Source organism: Anguilla anguilla, chromosome 3, assembly GCF_013347855.1.
Source record: "Anguilla anguilla isolate fAngAng1 chromosome 3, fAngAng1.pri, whole genome shotgun sequence".
In the NCBI taxonomy this organism is placed as follows: Eukaryota; Metazoa; Chordata; class Actinopteri; order Anguilliformes; family Anguillidae; genus Anguilla; species Anguilla anguilla.
The window spans coordinates 25,858,241-25,877,315 of record NC_049203.1 but is presented as its reverse complement, the minus strand read 5'-3'; the positions used below and the strand labels follow the sequence as shown (position 1 = coordinate 25,877,315).

At 40.6% G+C, this 19,075-nt stretch overlaps 1 protein-coding gene across 2 annotated transcripts in view; it reads left to right on the top strand.

The window, feature by feature from the left end:
* Positions 1–451: 451 nt before the first annotated feature.
* LOC118223498 (transmembrane protein 131-like) overlaps positions 452–19,075 on the top strand; it is a 66,038-nt gene continuing 47,414 nt past the window's right edge. The window contains exons 1-3 of one of the 2 annotated variants that reach the window (XM_035410124.1): positions 452–609; positions 16,894–16,955; positions 17,552–17,592. In XM_035410124.1, the coding sequence (XP_035266015.1) occupies positions 486–609; positions 16,894–16,955; positions 17,552–17,592 (227 nt within the window). In that variant the 5' untranslated portion in view covers positions 452–485. Of the gene's footprint in view, positions 610–16,891; positions 16,956–17,551; positions 17,593–19,075 lie in introns of those variants that run through there. The other variant, XM_035410125.1, reaches the window with a different exon arrangement.

The following is a 19,075-nucleotide window of genomic DNA, read 5'->3' as shown; positions in this document are numbered from 1 at the left end:
AGACAGTTTCTAATAAACATTGTTAAAAGTCAGTTCGAGAAACAGTATACTAAGTGCTAGGCATACAACAACATCGGTTTTAAAATCCAGCCATACTAATTAGCTAGAGATTTAGCCATTTATATTTATTCATTTGGTGTTGTGAAGCGCTGGGTTGCTTCATTCATTTTTTTCATAGGTAATGGAAAATATGGCAGCGCATTTAGGCAAATTCTTCCACGACTTGGCAATGTACTGTACATTTTTATAACACGTCGAAATAATAATAATAATAATAATAATAATAATAATAATAATAAAACAACAACGATTAACGCTGCCAGTCAGTATTTTTGAAGGTGATAGGGGCCGGGTATCGTTGAGTAGTAGTACTACTCGTGTCCACAACGTGTCTCTCATTCGTAGTATGGACTGAGTTCTCAACAGTGTTTATATCAGCATGCAAGCGCTTGTGCTTTCATAGCTATTGATACCAACACAGCAGCATGGCGAATAGACAACGGGCTGAGACTTTGTCTCAGTTATCAATGAGGACGCAAACATCATGCCTTGGAGTCCTGTGGATTTTATTTATTGCATTATTTCATGTAGCAAAGGCCAATAAACAAGGTTAGTATTTAAAAAATGTATATGTCTATTTGGACACCCGGAGCTGGATCGCTGTTTAGCTGCCAACGTTGCAGACCAGTAACGTTGTGTGTTGAGCAAGCAGGCAGGCAGTGACTCTCCTTCAGCTGTTCTTTGCTGTTCAATGCACAGTGAACGCGTAGAGCCTTATGTCTACTGGGTAATGACTGTTAGCTAGCATGTTCACACCTGGTCGTATATAAACAATTCAAATGTGATTTTAACTGTTTACTAGAAAGACCAATAATAGCCGAACCACAACCTCCGCTAGAGGCTATTCGTCTTAATTTACCTGTCATGCTAAAGTCTTTATAACATTAAAGTTGGCTTTCTTATCTATTTGGTCTGTATTTTCAGATACAACAACCAGTTTGTACACGGGCTTCATCTGGGCCTGAAAAATAATATTACAACAGTGACGCTTAACATATATATATATATTTGTTTCAAATGATTGGCTAATTAAGCAATGCAGTTCGCTAACTATTACGAACGGCGAGCGCGTTAGCGAACGCTTCCTGGCTACATAAATAAGCTATGCCATAGAACCAGAATTCATAATAAACTTGGCTAGCAAACTAACGTGTTTTCTACCTTAACAATGATGACTATTTTGGAAAAGTAAGAATAATACATTTCGTTGTAAATGGGAATGTATGAGTTTGATCTAGCGTGGTTGCTGACTTGCAACGTGCGAATTGTGGTGGATATGTAGAACTAACGAGCACTAGCACAACCTTAGCTACTTGGGAAAGGGGATGAAAGTAGCGACTAAACGGAGGAAACCAGTTCGTGAGCTAGCTCGCGCTAGCTATGTTGGTCTAAATATAGTTAACGCTGGGCAATGTATTACTGTTCTAGTAATGTTAGCTACCACGGTTGATGTTTGAAATTGATGGATAATGCAATGTTCGACTCCAGGAAAAAAAATCCAATAGCTAGCGTTCGATTAAGCTAACAGCCAGCTAGCTAGCCACCGCAATGTGTTGGAATTTTGGTCCAGCTAAGCCAGGCTAACGTTTGCCGACTAGCCTAGCTTTTTCAGTCAGTTTTTTTTCTAGTTTGAGCAACTGACTTCTAAAGACATCATATCATCTCCCAAATAACGAGCTTGCAGTCTAGATAGTATTATTGATCTAAATGATAAAATCAGAGATATATGTAGAAATATAGCCAGCGAGCAAGTGTAAACTAGCAATAATGGTTAATACTCGCTGAACAACTAAAAATTCTGTGCGTTCGCTTGCGAGTGCATGGTCATAGATTGGATATATTGATTGGTAACTACATTACGACCGTCTAAAAAGATAGACTCCCGTGTCAAGTGCCTTGACTGAGTTGTGGAGGACTTAGACAAAGTGAAGTTTACTCGAGTTTACGAAGCTTGTCCATAGGGAGATAATAGCTCGCCACATGTACAGCAGGGTTTGAGATTGCTGCTGAAAACGCAACTCAAGATGACACAAAACAAACATTTTTTCCCCATGACAGGCAGTATCCAGTGTTATGTTTGCAGCGAAACTAATTATACCCCGAATTTATGTATTTATTTTTATTGGGGGGGGGGGGGGGGGGGGGTTAGTAGCTCATTTGCATTTTAGTGTGGTGAACCACAACCATTAAGAACTGACTAGATAAACTTTCAGCCACATTCACACCTCCCAGATAACTTGACTGGTTGTCTTGAATTACATCAGCGATCAAGTTGGACGTTTTTTGTAGCATTATAACATGAGCCAGCTAGCATAAACATAAGCAAAATGGCTAATTGTAGTTAGCTGGCTGCATTTGTTTGGATGAAAACAGATTCCCCAAGTGAAGCTGGCTGTGTACAAATGTTACAAGTAGATCTGGAAAAAAATCTCAAAAGAACTCAGTCTAAATTTCCAGTGGCAGTCCTTTTGGCACCTCACATCCCCCAGGACACACCCACACACACACACACATACACACATGTGGGTGTGTATAGTATGGGAGCTACTAAACCAACCTCAACACTCCATATAGCCTATCAGTAGCAGCTTAATCTTGCTTTTTGGCAAGTGTGAGAAAAAAGGAACCTTGTGTGAGACTGCAGTCATGGCAGACTGATCATCTGAAGTACCCTGAAAGCATGCTGTTAAAGGAGGCAGTTGAAGACATTGAGATAATGTGCTTGTGAATTGCACTGATGCACAGACAGTGTTTGTCATGTTGAAAAATAAAATCAAGTCTCCTTCCATGATCACAGTTGATGGTATCTTCAAAACTGTCACTGATATCAAGTGGGTGTCAAAAACCGACGGCCACATGCAACCCCACCTCCTGATTCCTAGCCCATGATCAAATGCATCAATCATTCCTAATGCAATATCCAACACCCTTCTATAAAACAGCTTTTCTTGTATATCCAGTGTGTGAAAATTTGGTTCTCCTGGAATGAGCATTGGGATAGAAGCCCACTGTTCGGAGTCAAGTTGCTGCTTGTTCTGTTATTTGCAGTGTTACATAAAATGCAAGTCAAGTTGGCAGGCGTTTCTTTAATATATATTTCTGATGACTGCCAGGGCTGTGGACTTTGAAGTATTCAGAAAATATCAGCACTCAAAATTTTTTGTGGACATGTAGCTAAAAGACTCAAATGTTGCAGAATATTTTCTTCCCTGGGGAAATAGTGCTTTGGTGAGGGGAAAGGGAAGAGGAAGGGAGTATTAGTCATCCATTGGTGTGAAATTCCAGATTTTTCAGAGAATTCTGTTGCCTAGGAACAGAATTTACCTGGCAATCATCAGCTGGAGCTGCAAAGATCAGTATGAAACACATTCCCCCTCAATGTTCAGATGATTTTATATTCCCCTGGTGAATAAAAAATGTTGCAACATTTTCACCCCATCTCAACTAAAAAAGACTGAGTGCTGATATTTTCTGAATACAGCTACTGAGTGCCTTGTATTACATTCAAGGGATTGACAGGTGCCACTTTCACTAATCCTTTGAGAGATGTTTTTCTTGGCCAACTCATGTCTCTCATAGCAGGTGGAGTCAAATTAGGCCTAAATCTGTATGGAACGGAATGAAATTAAAAACAGCCCGTTTGTCAGTTCCAGCTGACCTCCGCGTGTTTGAGGTGGATAAAGTGCTGTCGGAGAAGGGGAGACGTTTTTCACACCTCTCAGGGCTCAGTAATTGAGGAGATCAGGTGAAATGCAGTTTTAATGTGGGCACAGCTACTGCGGAAAAGCTTTCAGGTGCATTACATTATATTACAGGCATTTAGCAGTTGCTGTTATTCAGAGCGACTTACCGAACTTCCTACATAGCATTTACATTGCATCCATTTATACAGCTGGATATATACTGACGGTTAAGTACCTTGCTCAAAGGTACAACGACAGTGTCCAACCCGGGAATCGAACCTGTGACCTTTTAGTTTACAAGACCAGCGCCTTACCCATTATACAACACTGCTGCCATTTACAGGGTTTTTCCTGGCTGAAAATTGGGCTTAGCTGGAGTCTGGCTTGACTGCTGCCACCATCATCTTGATGTGTTGACTCCCTACCTGTATATTTAGCTATATTTAGAATGTAAAGCTCTAGTCTTGAAGAGACTATAAAGAAGGACTTACATATTTGTAGGGGGTCATCCTACAGAAATAGTGGTATTTGGAATATTTTGAAATTTGCATACCACAATGAAATTTTACTTCAATCAGCTTTGACTTGTCAGTCGTCATTAGCCGTTTCAATTACATCCATAATTTAATCAAGTCTGATAGAATTAAAACCAATGCACATGCACTCCAATGTTAAATTCATTCCACCTAGTCGTTATGATTGTATCAGAGGTGCTGAATAACAGTAAATGAAAATGCCTTATGAAGTGCGTACGCCGGTTTTTTTTGTTGGTACATACTAATGTTAATCAAGGTAGCACATTTCCAGTCTTAATGTGAAACCAGCCACATCCTCAGATTATAAAGCATGGGGCTTTATTCATGAAAAAAGACTATAACATTGACACCCAATCAACTTTGTAACTTATCGCAAAGTGAGTTGCGGTAATGTCCAAATTGATGAGGAAAGCTGCGTTTGTTTCTTAACACCCAGGTTAAGTGTGTATTTAGCCTATAATAAATGCCTCTGACTAGTTGGCTGTTTCTTTTCCATGAATCATTTGGTGCATCCAGAAGATGAGGCTGTGTCAGTGCAGCAAGCAAATTAGCTGAACACATTTAAGATTAAACACTGAACTAACTTAAAGGTATACTATGTAGGATTTTGTGGCTCTTGTAGACTGTTTGTAAACCCCACTCACCCTCCATCGTCCTGAAAACCAGCCACACCTCCGTTGAGGACACACCCTCGAGCGGAACAAGAAAAATGTCGAGTGAAGAGGTGTGGTGGTCAGAGATATTGTAAATAGCATTTTTTGCCACATGAATGATTCCGTATAAATGGTAACAGTAATTATGCAGTGTTATGACAATCTTTACAATGAGCGCACCCTTTAGCGTGTGTAGCTACTCTGTAGTGCCAGTGCTGCTATTTTGTGTTTTTCCTTATTTGGTATTTAGCCTAGCTATTCTAGGCCCTGTTTTACGAAGCAGGATTACTGAATTAGCTGGATAACTGCACTGAGTGAAACACTTGACACCCTCAAATCTGGGTTTTACCCCACGCAGTAATCGAGCCAACTCGGTAATCCTGCTTCCTGAAATAATCCCTGGACGTTTAGTTAGAATTGGGATATAAACAAGGAATCGCGAGTGGAATAAAGCCGCGTTTCCACCGCAGGAACTTTCCCCCGGAACTAGGAACCTTTTGAGGAACTCTTTTCTTTAGTTCTGGGGGCTTTATTTTTACCCCCAAAAAAGTTCTTGCTCGGGGGGGTAGTACTTTCCAAAAGTACCGGAACCTTTGGGGTGGGGCGCAAGCGCTGAACATTTCTGATTGGTCGACTACTTTTTTTAAATTTCAACCGCCATGTTTAAAAATCTGTAGCCGCAAACCGATTTATTTTAATATTAACTTCAAATCAAACTTGTATGTTATGCTGCGCAGTAGCCTAGTTTTGGTTATAGCCTGCCAACGTCTTGGAATTATAACATGTGCTCTTCTGTTCTTTTCTTGCTTTAGTATTCCTTTTATAAAATGCTAAGCATTCGTGCTGGGACAGCATATTACGTACCAAAACATTCAAACGGATTAATTCGGTTGCTGAATATTTTCTTCCGGATTTTCTTTGTTAGCCCGTTGTAATTGACTCAAAACGTTTGATACAGTTATGTGAGGTATGCGGTAGTTCTGCGTAATTCACATTGGTGATACAGTAAAAGCAAACTGGAAATCACCTTCCGCACTTTTTGTCAGGGTAAAATAACAGGTTAATTCTAGTAATTGTCCCTTTAGCTTTTTCAGACTGCCGTAATTTTACTCTGCCATTCTTCAACTCCACAAAAAGACCAGGAAGACTATGGACTAATTTATGGTGCATGGTTCGCATCTGGAGGGCACACTTCGCTGCTCGGCTAGCAGTAACTTCGAAGGAAAGCAAACGGTGGCTGTACCACTGCTAATTTAAATTTTCACGCAAGTCCGAGTTTTCGTTCTATTCTTGTCATTTTGCGATTAGCCTATATGGAATTGACGATGAGAAAGTAATCAAACAGCAAATTGTTTACAACGTGTGCATGTTTTCTGCTGTTGTTGCCAGTTATATTGGAAATGTGAATGCATTCTGTCGCCTCGGATGTCAAGACATGAAAGTGAATGTTTGCATAAAAAACATAATGAATGTGTTTGAGAGGATATATAAAACAGTTACAATCTGACTATTGGCCTGTTATATCCTATTTGTTGCATAACAACGGTCCAAGTTCAACTACCAACGATCGTTTTGCTTGACAACGGTAAAATATGCCCAAAGGGCTGCAGAAGAATATTTAAATTCCAGGTGATTAAATCAATAAAAATCAATAAATACAAAAGTAACCATATATAGTAATTGTTGGTAACCCGTTGTATATAAGTGGAATAAACCCCTCCGGGCTGTCCCGGTATTAGAAAATAATGTAGGCTACTTCGGTGGTAGTATGGGGTTACAGAAGAAATCACAGGACAGATGGACCGACGACAACGTCGTTTTTTCATACGTCATTGGGCTAATTTGCCTAATCTTCGCGGGACTTTAGACCGCGGTGGAAACGCAGACAACCATGGGCTGAAGGAACCTTTTAGTTCCTTGAAAAGTAGTTCCTGGTACTTTTGGTGGAAACGCGGCTTAAGTCACATTAGCAGGCCATGGGTCTATCATTGCTAGCCTTTTCAAAGTTGTTTGCAACTTTTTTAGCTTTGTTAGTTAAGTTGGCTACACGTAATGTTAGGTTTTTGTTTTTTTTGGCAATTTCTCCGATCGGCGGCTTGAAAAAACATTTAGACGGCCCTACTAAGACATTTCAGTCCAGGCAAAGTTCTAACTTCAGATCTGAGGCATCTTAAGCTATGTTTACACTGCCTGGTACAAGTGACCCAGTTCCGATTTTTTGCTCACGTGTGGCACAGATCGGATATGTATTATGAATGTGTAAACAGGAAAAAAGCACATGGAATCGAGTATTTTCAGATCCACATTCATATGTGTAAATAACTCCGATCGGATATCTGCCAGTGCGACTCATCTAAATGCACTGATAGGAAATTCCCAGTCATTCCAATTCCGTGCATTGTTCAAAATGCTATATTCACATGCATTTTTTGCATTTGAATGACGTGTAATCACATGCACAAACTGCTCTCTGCTGGTAGCGGTAAATGTTAAAAGAAGTTAAACGGAGTATGTGGAGCTAAGAATCTGTATGTTCGGGCATGTTCATTGCAAACCTAAGACAAAACAAGACCAGGTAAAAACCTAGTATGTGGCTGTACCTAACACACTTGATCCAGCCGACCAATGGTGTAACTTCATAACTCGGCCGACCAATGGTGTAACTTCGTCAGTCACTCAGTCACAGACATTCGCGTTTGTAGGGCTGGCCCCGCTGTTGCGGTCCAGCCAAAAATCGGATATGGGCAAAAAAAATCTGAACTGGGCGTCAAGACATGCATTGTAAACGTAGGCAAAGAGATAGGGTAAACGTCCCTATTAAGCCCACGTACCATATAAGCCCACTTGCAACTTCTGAGTCAAATCAAAAAAAACTACATCATCATTTTTTGCTGTGTGATGTTTTTTCGAATGAAGCTGTGTGTTATGTAAATGACACTTTTTATTGTAAGTCAATCACATTTGTCGATATTGAGTTATCGAAGCATATGTGTGGCATGTGCATGCTGATCCCAGAAGAAGTTGCAAAAAAACTTAGGTGATTTTGGTACCCTCAGAAAATAACATTTTTTGTATATTTCTACTCCTGTTTTTGGAAAGTACTCACTTGTTATCAAAATTTAAGCGATTAGTGTTTTGAATGAGACATATGTTAGAATATTACCTGAATTAGAAATATAGTTTCTTTTGAAATCAAAATATGAGTTTTAGCACACTAGCAAACAGACCACATGCTGCATCAATACAGTAGCTACATAGTATGGTTCATTGCAATGACATAAAGCATGATAAGCATGTATAGTTTATATTTTTGTATGCAGTTTATATTATTATACTGTTAAATAGACAATAAATGTGTATGTTTATCTTTATTTATTTTTTAATTAACATTTTTACCTGGTGGGCTTAAAGGGGACTCTAGCAAAAAAATCACACTGTCTGAGGTAGATGTAAGTGAGTATAGCTAATTACTTCTCTACATGATCAATTTATACTTTTCATATTATGTTAGTGCACATATATAGATTTATTTCATACAGTTGTTTTTTTAATGTCATGTGAGTAGAATAAAATATTCTGTCTTTAACCATAAATTCACTGATGTTCCCTTTAAGCCCACCTGTTCCCATTAAGCCCACTTTACTGTGTTTCAATGGGGATTTTCTCCCTTTTGACCTCTGAACCATTTTCCTCCCTAATTTTGACCTCACCTGATGAATCAGCTCCATAATTCAGATAATTAATACCCATATTTAAATATCAGTGATATTGCATACGTCAATTCATTCTGGATAGGCCTGTGTTCTATCTTAACATTAGCAATAATTTTTTAATCTTTACTTTTCAGATGAGTTTTAGTTTAAGATGACTAAAACACGAAAGAACTACAGTTCATGCCCAAGCATGATAGAAGCGCAAGTTCATCCTCTGTAAAGCAGGGCTGTAGGGACCTGGACCATTCTATTTGCGCAATCATGAGGTCATTGAAAATCTACAAAAATAAGATGAAAGCCATGAAAGACTTGCTAGCGTAAGACAAAGACAACCACAACATGGGCTAAAGATTGAAGCAAACAAATAAAATAAAGCTTAGACCACCCTATAACCTGTTATGTTACACTACTAAGATGGAGCATGGAGCAAATGATAGCCTTACTAAAACGATACAATCACCTCAAAGAGCATAGGCCTACGTTTAGTCTAGGAGAAAGTAGAAATTGCAGAAATGTTGACATCTTTCTTGTTTATTTTGTTTAAGTTATAGGCTAATGATACATGAGCTTCAATATGTTAGGACTGATGTCTCCTCATAATGAACTGTATGTTTTAATGTTACTCCACAATGAACTGAATGGTTTTAAAATGTGTTTTTACAATGTTTTCAAACTACTATCCTAAATCTGTTTAACATTTAAAAATTTATTGTTTAATTGTAAATCCTGAAATTGACTCATTTACTATCCTTAGAACATTAGTATTGAACTTGAAATTGTTTTTCATTCAGTCAGTCGGTCTTCAGAAATCTTCATAAAAACACCTGTACTTTCAACCAGCTGACTGAACCAGAAATTTTGGCCAATTTCAAATGCCAACAGCACACCATAGGATAGAGATACAGACAAAATAACAACACATATTGAAAGATGAAGTATTGAAGAGTAATTTCCACTATAGTTTTGATTTTGTTCGTAAATATTTTTTTGGCTACATTCCAAAGAAGACATGTTGTAAGTTTAACTTTTTCTGTGTTGACAACACAGCAAAAAGGCTTGTCATGCCTATTTCAAATGCCATTTACAGGCCATGGGATAGGAGTGGAGACAAAATGAAAATAGCTATTGAGAGCTAAGAGATTACAGATTTGAATAGAACAAGTTTGTATTGTTAGGGTTTTTTAAATATATATTTATTTATCAACAAATCATGAAGTGGGCTTATTTGGAACACCCATGGGCTTAAAGGGTACGTTAGGTACCCATTAAGCCCATGCCAGACTTTTGACATATTTTGACAAATTAAACAATAAAAACATTAGAAATGGGTATAAATGAATTATTGACACTTCAAATGAGAGATTAGACTTTCATTATAACTAAAATGTTCTCACTTAAATTGGGTCAGTATACATGAAAAATGTCTGAAAAGCGGATTTGGTGGGCTTAATAGGGACGTTTACCCTAGCAATTCTGCGTGTTTAACCTGGATTACGTTGTTCAAGCTTGATGCATCAACCTAAAAAGTCTTTGTTACATTTTTCCCTGCTCTCCCTTACTATGAATGTGTAAACAGGAAAAAAAGCACATGGATTCAGATATTTTCAGATCCATTTTGGGCCACATTTATTGGATATAGGCCAAAAACTGGAACTAGGCATCAAGACTTACGGTGTAAATGTAGCCATAGATTGCCTATTCCTCACCTGAAGGCTTCTATCTCTAAGTCTTATAAACACAAGTGGCTAACAGGCTAACTGTTTCTGCTAGGTCTTGTTTGGCCTAACAAAGTGCTTTTAGTTGCTGAGTATTAATGACGCTACGGTGACATTATAGTGGGATGTGAAGTTTGTCGGATTTTCATTGTGCCTGGGGTGTGTCTGATTGGAGTCACCTGCATTATCTCTCTTTAATCATGGTGGCATGTCAGCAGCTCAGGGACAGATTTGAGTTCGCAAAACCGAAAGTCTAGTTCCCTGCACCGATAACCTGTTCCTCTTGTATTCATTTGCATGTGGCCTCAAGCCTCACACAAAATTTGCACAGGCGTGCTGTCAGCATTGGTGAGGTTTTTTTTTTGTTGCACAGATTGTCCTTAAGTGAACGATGAGAGTTGCAGTTGCATTTGTTCCAATATTTTAATCAGCTCTCCGGATTAACACGGCCTGTAGGTTAACGTAAGCTTAACATTTGCCTCGGGGGAAAAAAAATGTCTTCAAGAAAAATACAATTAAAAAGTACAAAATTTTCTTTGGAGAAATAGAATGCAGTGGTGGCACAGTAGAGCCCTACTTGGGTATGTCTCTTTCTTCCACTTCCTTCCTTAAAAGGCCACATGGTGTTTTTTGTAGCATATTCTGACCTTCGCCCACGTTCAAAGGAAATGAAAAGTGGTAACTTGTCTTACAGAAAAGCGTGAAAATCCAGCCCCATTCTGAATGCTGGCTTTTTTTTTCCTTCCTATTTGAACTGTGGGGGATTCTGACTACGATCAGTTTTCTTGCTACCACTTTCACAGACATTTATTTTGTGCACTGCCATTGACATGTGTAATAGTTTTCCAAAATTTGAGTTTTTCAAAGTTTACATTTTGCTCTCTGTAAAGATGTGATGAAGTCAAAGGCTGCAGCTGTGCTTTAGCTAGGTTATGGTTAATGCTGAGGTTCAGCTTTCTGTTGCCTGAAGGTCAGACTACACAAATCACATTAAACATTCACTTCAGCACTGGAACATGTTTCCCCTCTTGTTTGTGCATGTGCGCGTGTGTTTGTGTGTATGTTTGCGTTTCGCATGCTTTCAAAATCAATGTTGTATAATTCACAGATGTCCTTCCCACCAAGAGCTGTTTTTTTCCTCACGTGGACCTTAAAGTCTGAAATGAATGAAGATCAACTTGCCCTTATCTATTTTCCTAGGGTCTTAGTCAGGTGTTTTGACAGTTGACTGTGAATGAGATTATGGGGTGAGTGATGCAATATCAGTTGGCTTCAAGCTGCCCTGTGGCACTGATAAATGTCTTTTGTTAGGGTACAAGCTCCACCATTTTGCCTGTACTCTGCCTCTTTGTACCACCCTGTCTGTCCTGTGTGCTGCAAATGAGAGAGCTGCTCCCCCTACAAATGGGAGTGCTTCAGCTCTTCCTCCTAAGCCCATTCGCATTTTGAGCCCTTTCACATTGGCCCTCAAATGCTTGAGAGAAATTGCATGCATTCCCTCACGGCCGTGGTAACTACCTGGAGATCTACCATCCTGTAAGGTTTTCATTTCAACTGTAATTTGGCACACCTGACTGTACTAATTAGCAGCTCAACAAGATCTCTAGTGGTGAATGGGATGTGCTTTGTTAGGGGTACAGTGAAAACCTTCAGGATGGTAGGTCTCCATGGACTGGGTTGGTTACCACTGCCTTACAGCTTGAATTTGATTTTGCAAATTGCAAATATTAGGATAAAAAATCTAGCTACATCTGGAGAGTAAAACTTTAACAATGTTTTAACAATAAAGGGTTAGGCTACCTTCTACCATTCAGTTTTCCATTCAGGATTTAAAAAAATAATCATTGCTACTGCTGCTGCTGCCTGTTCCAAGTCTGCAAGCAAATACTCTTTCACTGTGTGTACTACGCACAGCAAGCGCTAGCAAAGCTCTTGTTATGTTAGCGCAGGTAGGCCTATTCGAATACAGCAAAAAGGAAGTGGGTTGGCGATCAAGTTTGATTAAACAATATCTGGTTTTTTGTTTGTAGGATGTTGTGCTGTTGGCTCGCGCCTGTACATTTTCCATCAGTGCACATGTTGATCTCCGGTTTCCGAAATCGCAACGCGTGAACGAGTGATGTGGTTTTGGAACCCTTTCCTACCTATGGTTTAAAATGACTCCAGATTTACAGTGTGTGATGTGAAAAGCCTGTGCGCTCACTTTCAGTGGTTGGCATTATATATATATATATATATATATATTGTTTTTTTTTTTTTGTTTTTTTTGGTTGGGTGTGAGCATGAGATTGCGTCACAATGCCTCCGTCTCACTCCGGATGCATGTGCATGGGACTTGAAGTCTGTGCGTGCTGTCAATAATAATACATTTTACAAATCGAATGTTTGGTTTCCACGCATTTGTTGGCAAGTTGCAGCGAGGTAGGAAGGGAGAATAGGAAGGCTCGTCGGCAGCGCTGAGCTAAGCTTCGGCTTTCACGCCAGCCGCAGACCTGGCGCTGCTTCACCCTCTAGTCACTTTAGCGTGGAAAAAAAAATAATGCGGCTTGTCTCGCGCGCGCTGCCAGGAAACGATGGTGTTAACATAGGCAGTAAAGTAGATTTCTCACGGTCTCACATGTACAGTAGGTCTTGCAGCAGGAGATAGCTATATGCTGTATTATGTAACCTTGCATTAAATCCAAGTCTACTCCATGCAGCTCAGTAGAGCTCAGATTCACCACCTCTTCCTCCTTAACTCATTTTGAGGACATTCTTGTTGCATTGCATCACAAGTGTATTTATATTTTAGGCATTTAGGAAATACTGAGCAACTTACATTTTCTCTCTCCATTTATACAGCTGGGTATTTTAGTAAAGCCATTGATTTTGAATGATTCATTCCGTTTACAACAGCAGTGCCCAATTAAATAAATTACTGTAACTGATCCACAAATAAATGCAGCGGGTCCACAAATAAATGCAGCTGATCCACAAATACATTAAATCGATTCACAAAGAATTGTAGCTGGTTCACATGTGTGCCTTGCCTGTCGCTTGCATTTATTTGTGGATTTTTGAGACAATTCTCGTGGCACGATTTGCAATGAAAACCACCATTTTTATTATTTTTATTTTTTCATGGAGTCTAGTCCAGCCAATCAGATTTTAAGACATTCTTTGGATAACGTCCACTTTACTCCAGCCAGTCACAGCCTGTATACCCTTCAGGATTGTGTTGCGTAGAGCCAAGGCAGCAACTCGATTGGGAATATTGCTGTAATGGCTCTCTTTGATCAACGAATGAAGCCTTAAAACCATGAACTAAATCTTATCTTATATTTGTACTATTCCATTAGATTTGGAGAGGGACTGGAGATAAAAGCTGTAACTTGTGGTCAACATGGCCACCTGTAAAGACTTTCAAAACAACTTCTTGTTTTAGTTAGCTTGCTTACTGTAGGCTGCAGCCGTGCTCTGTCATTATTATGATCCACTGGCTATCTGTGTCTGTGTGCACTTGTAACCAGTCCTTGCTTGTCTACCTGTATTTGTTATTCTAAAGTGTTTGGGACGTTTCTGGGTGTGGCTCTTTTTTCTTTGTGACCTGCATCTGAAAAGCATGTGACCAGTAGGAAGAGGAAACGTGTATGGATTGGTTACAGTGAATAGGGCGCATGGTTCTTTTACAGTGTGTTTTCACCTGGGTTAGTGCTGGAGAGATGGTGTTGCATTGGTGGCTAACCTAATGCTATCCAAGTGGCTGGTCAGCTTTTGGGTTAGGCATCTGCTGTTATTAGCGTTAGCAGGCTGGCTGCGATGGGCCTAGAATTTGCTCTAAGTAAGAACGCACAGTAAGGTGGAGAATAAGATTCAAATCCACTCCTCTCTGCTCGTATGGGCTAGCTAGCTATTGTTAGCTTGGTAATGGGGAGATCACCAGTCGAGAAATCCGACTAACCCATGAGTTTTAGGTACTTTTCAGTTCCACTACTACAGACCAGTTTCCTTGGTTAGAGAGACACATTGCTTAATATCTACCTTGTGGTTTCAGAGTCATACCACAGAAATGGAGAGAAAGCACTCGACTCAGACTCTGGACTGACACTACCTCTGAACACCAACTGTGTTACACCAGACTGCTAACTAATAATAGAACCTTTAGCTCAATGACGAGGCAGAGTACTGTGTCCTTAGTTGCACTGTTTGCTGAGGCCTGGCTTTCATTTAGCTGGTGTTGCATGTTCACTTCCAAATTTTGGAAAATAAGGCGCTAGCTAGGCCCTCATCCAGGGTGCAGTGTGGATTTCCTGGTCTCTCTCTCTCTCTCTCTCTCCCTTCTCTTCTCTTCTTGCCCCCCTATTTCTCCCCCCCCATTCTCTCACACACATGCTCTCTAACTCGCAGTCACTCTTGGTCTCTCACACTCTCTCCACAGCCATCCAAACGTATGGCCAGCATAGTTGAATTATGAGACTGCCCTTGATTGTTTTCTGGTTCCAGGGCAGCGTAGTTGGCTTTTTACAGGGCCTGGCTTAGCATACATTAAGAAGCCATCACCACAACAGAGGCATGAATCACACTGTTTAAGGGTGTATCTGAACCTAATACCCTGTTCCTGAATGCACAGATAATGCATTGCATACAGATGTTTTCTTCCTGATGTTGATAAATTCTGTTTGGAAGATTTTATCTTTTTTCATTTGTTGGTAAGTCCTGGAAAGCCCATGTTTCTGCAGGAAAAATGATTTTCACAAAACGTGAGTATTAAATGGAAGTGAGCCACACACACATTCCACTGATCGAAAAACTGGAAGTGGCCTAAACATTTTACTCCATTTCTGCGTGTTGGGTCCAGCTCAAATCTAGTTCGGAAACATTGGCAAAATGAAAAGAAAACAATAATACGTCATTTCTTGTGCACAATAAAACAAGCATTGAACGCAAATGTTTAATTCTAAACACACATGGATGCATTGACTAACAGCGCTAGCAGCAGTTTAAGCTGGGCTGGGTTGTCAGAAGCTGCTTTGCTGTCCACAGACTGCAGCTCCCTTTTCAGGGCCTCCTCACTAATGCTGTATCTTGTATGTTTTTATTACATAACATGAACTTGGTTTGAGCTCGTAGTTCACCCTTTGCATCCTTGTAGCGCTTTGGTTAATAGCTTTTAGTTTCTCTGCAGTAAACACACAAAGGCTGACATTAACTAAACCTCCAGTTACAGTGTTTTCTTTTTTGAGAACTTAATGAACCCATGAAATGATTGCAGCATGTTTGCTAATTAACCTTATTTTGACATTGTAAAATGATTTACAGATGGTCTTAGGCACATTATGCCTAATATATCTAGTGTAATCATTTAGGCTATCTACTGAAAAAATAATATTTAGAGGTATTTCTTGGTGAAACATTTCATTTTATTCTTTTACCTCTTCCTTTCTTACTTTTCTTTCTAAGAGGAGTATTGTCCGAGCATACCCGAACTGGCTGCATTTTCAGCGCCAGTCCAGCCAATTTGACCCAAAATCTTGTGCCTGAAGCCACATGCCATGGTCCGCTGGCCTGTTACCTTGTCCACTTTCATGTCTGGGAGGTCCCATCATAATGTAGGCATTATACTACAAACGATGTATGAATTGTTCAGAAAAGTATTGTTGGCAAACTCCATGGAAATCATGCCAGGAATTTGAGGACATTTTGTTGTCTTTATGATCGACCACACAGAGATTTTAAAGATGTTGATATCCTTGCACGAGTTCAACTAATTGTTCAAAAAGTATTAATCTCAAAAGTATTCAGTCACAAGGACAATGTTATCACGATCATGTCTAAATGGGATAGGCTACAGGAGATTTCAGGAAGTGGTGTCCTATCTGATAGGTTGGCCATGATAGAAGAAATTTTATGGAAAATTTTGTCTTCATTTAAGGGTAAATTAAAGGAGCTCAACTAAAGATAAATCGATTGGACAGGAAGGTAACCAAATAGAAAATGAGGAAACTACCTGTAAAAGATGGGAAAACCAGTAGTGAGGTAGCTAGCTGCCTACCTAGCGTTACTAGTTTCCTCATCCTTTATTTGGCTACCTTTTTGTCCAAACCATTTGTCCTTTGTTTGGCTAACACAAGAGATCAAACTTTCCTTCCTGAAGCAGGAATAAGGTACAACCTATCAGGTGAACCTATCAGATTGGACACACTTCTCAAAATCTCCTGTATTTCATCTAGACACAACCTGCTACGGGACAGTACAGTGATGAGATGAACTGGAAAGTAAGGTTGAAGTCATCTGTGACACAGCCAGAAATGTGATATTTGGATGGAACAATTGCAGATAGGGGGAGGCCTTTTTTTTCAAAATGAGTTGTATCAAACAAAAATTTCTGTTTCATTTTGAGTGTACTTGCAGCTTAACCCTCAATCACCCCCCCATTGTGGAAATGCCAAAAGTGTATGCTAACTCACCTACCATTGGCGCAACAATTGAAATGTAACTATAGATATTGTTGATATAGTTGTGGCCTAATGACAAAACTGTATCTGTCTCCACAGCATTCATCCAGTCAGACACAATTTTAGAGGTGCTACATTTTGGTGAAGGCAGCCTCCTGGAGGTAAGTTTTGCAACATCTGTTTGAACACTGAATTTGCTCTGTGTTACTGATGCAAGTCACTCTGCTAGAAGCCTAGATGAAAATGTATGATCCGCATACTGAGCTAAACTAGTTGCACAAATACAAACTGTAGGGCCTGCGAGCGTCCTTGTTTTTCTTCCAGCCTGTTGTTCTGGCTGTATATACGAGCAGGTTTACTTCTAAATCGGTCGACAGTTAAATGTTGTTGGTTTTTTATTTTTATTTTACAAAGGATATGTGTAATTCTGCAGCCGTAGATGATGCTTTCATCCACAAAGACAGATCAAATAAATGGTTAAGGCTCATTAATCAAGAGGAGAAGCTGCAGTTAAATCCCAAAAGGGATCGGCCTACTTGTGCACTCCAGATCTAAATTGAAGTGCTTAGTAGCGTATTTCAGTGCTGCTGTATCTAAGATTGTGAAAAGTTAATTTTATCCCAAATGTGACCATGGACACCTAATTTAGCATGTTCGTTTGCACATCTTATTGGTAGCGCACTCTCAAAATACACCGTTATGTAGTATGCAAACTGTGATGGTTTCATCCTGCATTTCTACTTTTATCTCTTTACAGACAGAGTCTGACCTTGATTTTAGTTCATATCATCAAAAAAGGTAAGAGAGCTTTCAGTTCCTAAATTCTGACTTTCTGCTGTGCTCTTTGAAAGCCCTTCACAACAAAGTTGGTTTCTTGCGGAACAAGATCCTTTGTGCACGTGCGCTTTTTAAAATCCGTTTAAATTCTGCACCATGCGAGAAGAGCCGAAGAGTCAACTAGGCTTCTCCACTCTGAGAATATGATCAGGAAAACGGGTCCTCCACTCTGAGAATATGTTCAGGAAAACGAGTCCTATCAGACAGCTCGTGACACCGTGTGTAATGTTCTTCTGCCTCCTGCTCTGTCGGTAGCCATTTTGCCTTTTTGCCACTAAGAAATACTGTCTCTCCTCCTCTCCTGTTGTCTCTCGATTTGCCCTGATGTAAGCCTGCTCTGGAGCTGAATGAGAAGAATCTTGAGCAAGAAGAGCTCATGACAGAGCTCATCTATTTACAGCTTTTGAAGCTAAACAAATGAATGAACCTTCTTTTGCAGCACTTTGAATTTGAGGCAATTTGTGGGAGGCTTGTGGCCGAGAGGTGACACTTCATAACATCGTGTTTTGTTTCTGGTTTCCACAACGCCCAATTATCTTCACCAGGGAGGAGAAATAGCCAATCTCGAAAGTTGCCTGGAGGGTGGTGCTTGGGAACGAGTGGCCACTCGTGCAGTTGGCCTTTCTCCGCAGGCATTCAGGGGACCCACTGCTGTTGTATAAACACATACAGCCCCCGTATGGTGCTACCGTTCAAGGAGCTGCTCCGAAATGCCCAGGAGTAACACGGAGTGAAGGAAGATTGGGTGCTAGCTCTTGCCGTCTGCTTTCCACTGAAAACCAATCGGAGTAGACACTACCCTGTTCCCTACCCCCCTACCCTTTATCCCTTACACCCTGCTCCTGATTTTTATGCATGTCCTCTGCCCCCTGTCATGCTCTCCACCAACCCTGCCATAGTCCCTGCACCCTAATCTCCCTGGTTCCCCTCCCCACCAACCCTGCCATAGCCCCTGCACCCTAATCGCCCTGGTTCCCCTCCCCACCAACCCTGCCATAGCCCCTGCACCCTAATCTCCCTGGTTCCCCTCCCCACCAACCCTGCCATAGCCCCTGCACCCTAGTCTCCCTGGTTCCCCTCCCCTCCAACCCTGCCATAGCCCCTGCACCCTAGTCTCCCTGGTTCCCCTCCCCTCCAACCCTGCCATAGCCCCTACACCCTAGTCTCCCTGGTTCCCCTCCCCTCCAACCCTGCCATAGCCCCTGCACCCTAATCTCCCTGGTTCCCCTCCCCACCAACCCTGCCATAGCCACTGCACCCTAGTCTCCCTGGTTCCCCACTCCACCAACCCAGCCCTAGTCCCCTGTCCCCTGCTCCCCCCCACCCCCGACAGTGGTAGGTGTGATTTTATTCCTCGCTTTTCGGAGTGGACAGAGAGCCCTGGAGTGTGTCACTGGGATGAATTGTTGCAATGAGATCCTGCACCCAATCCAGCAGCTGTCAA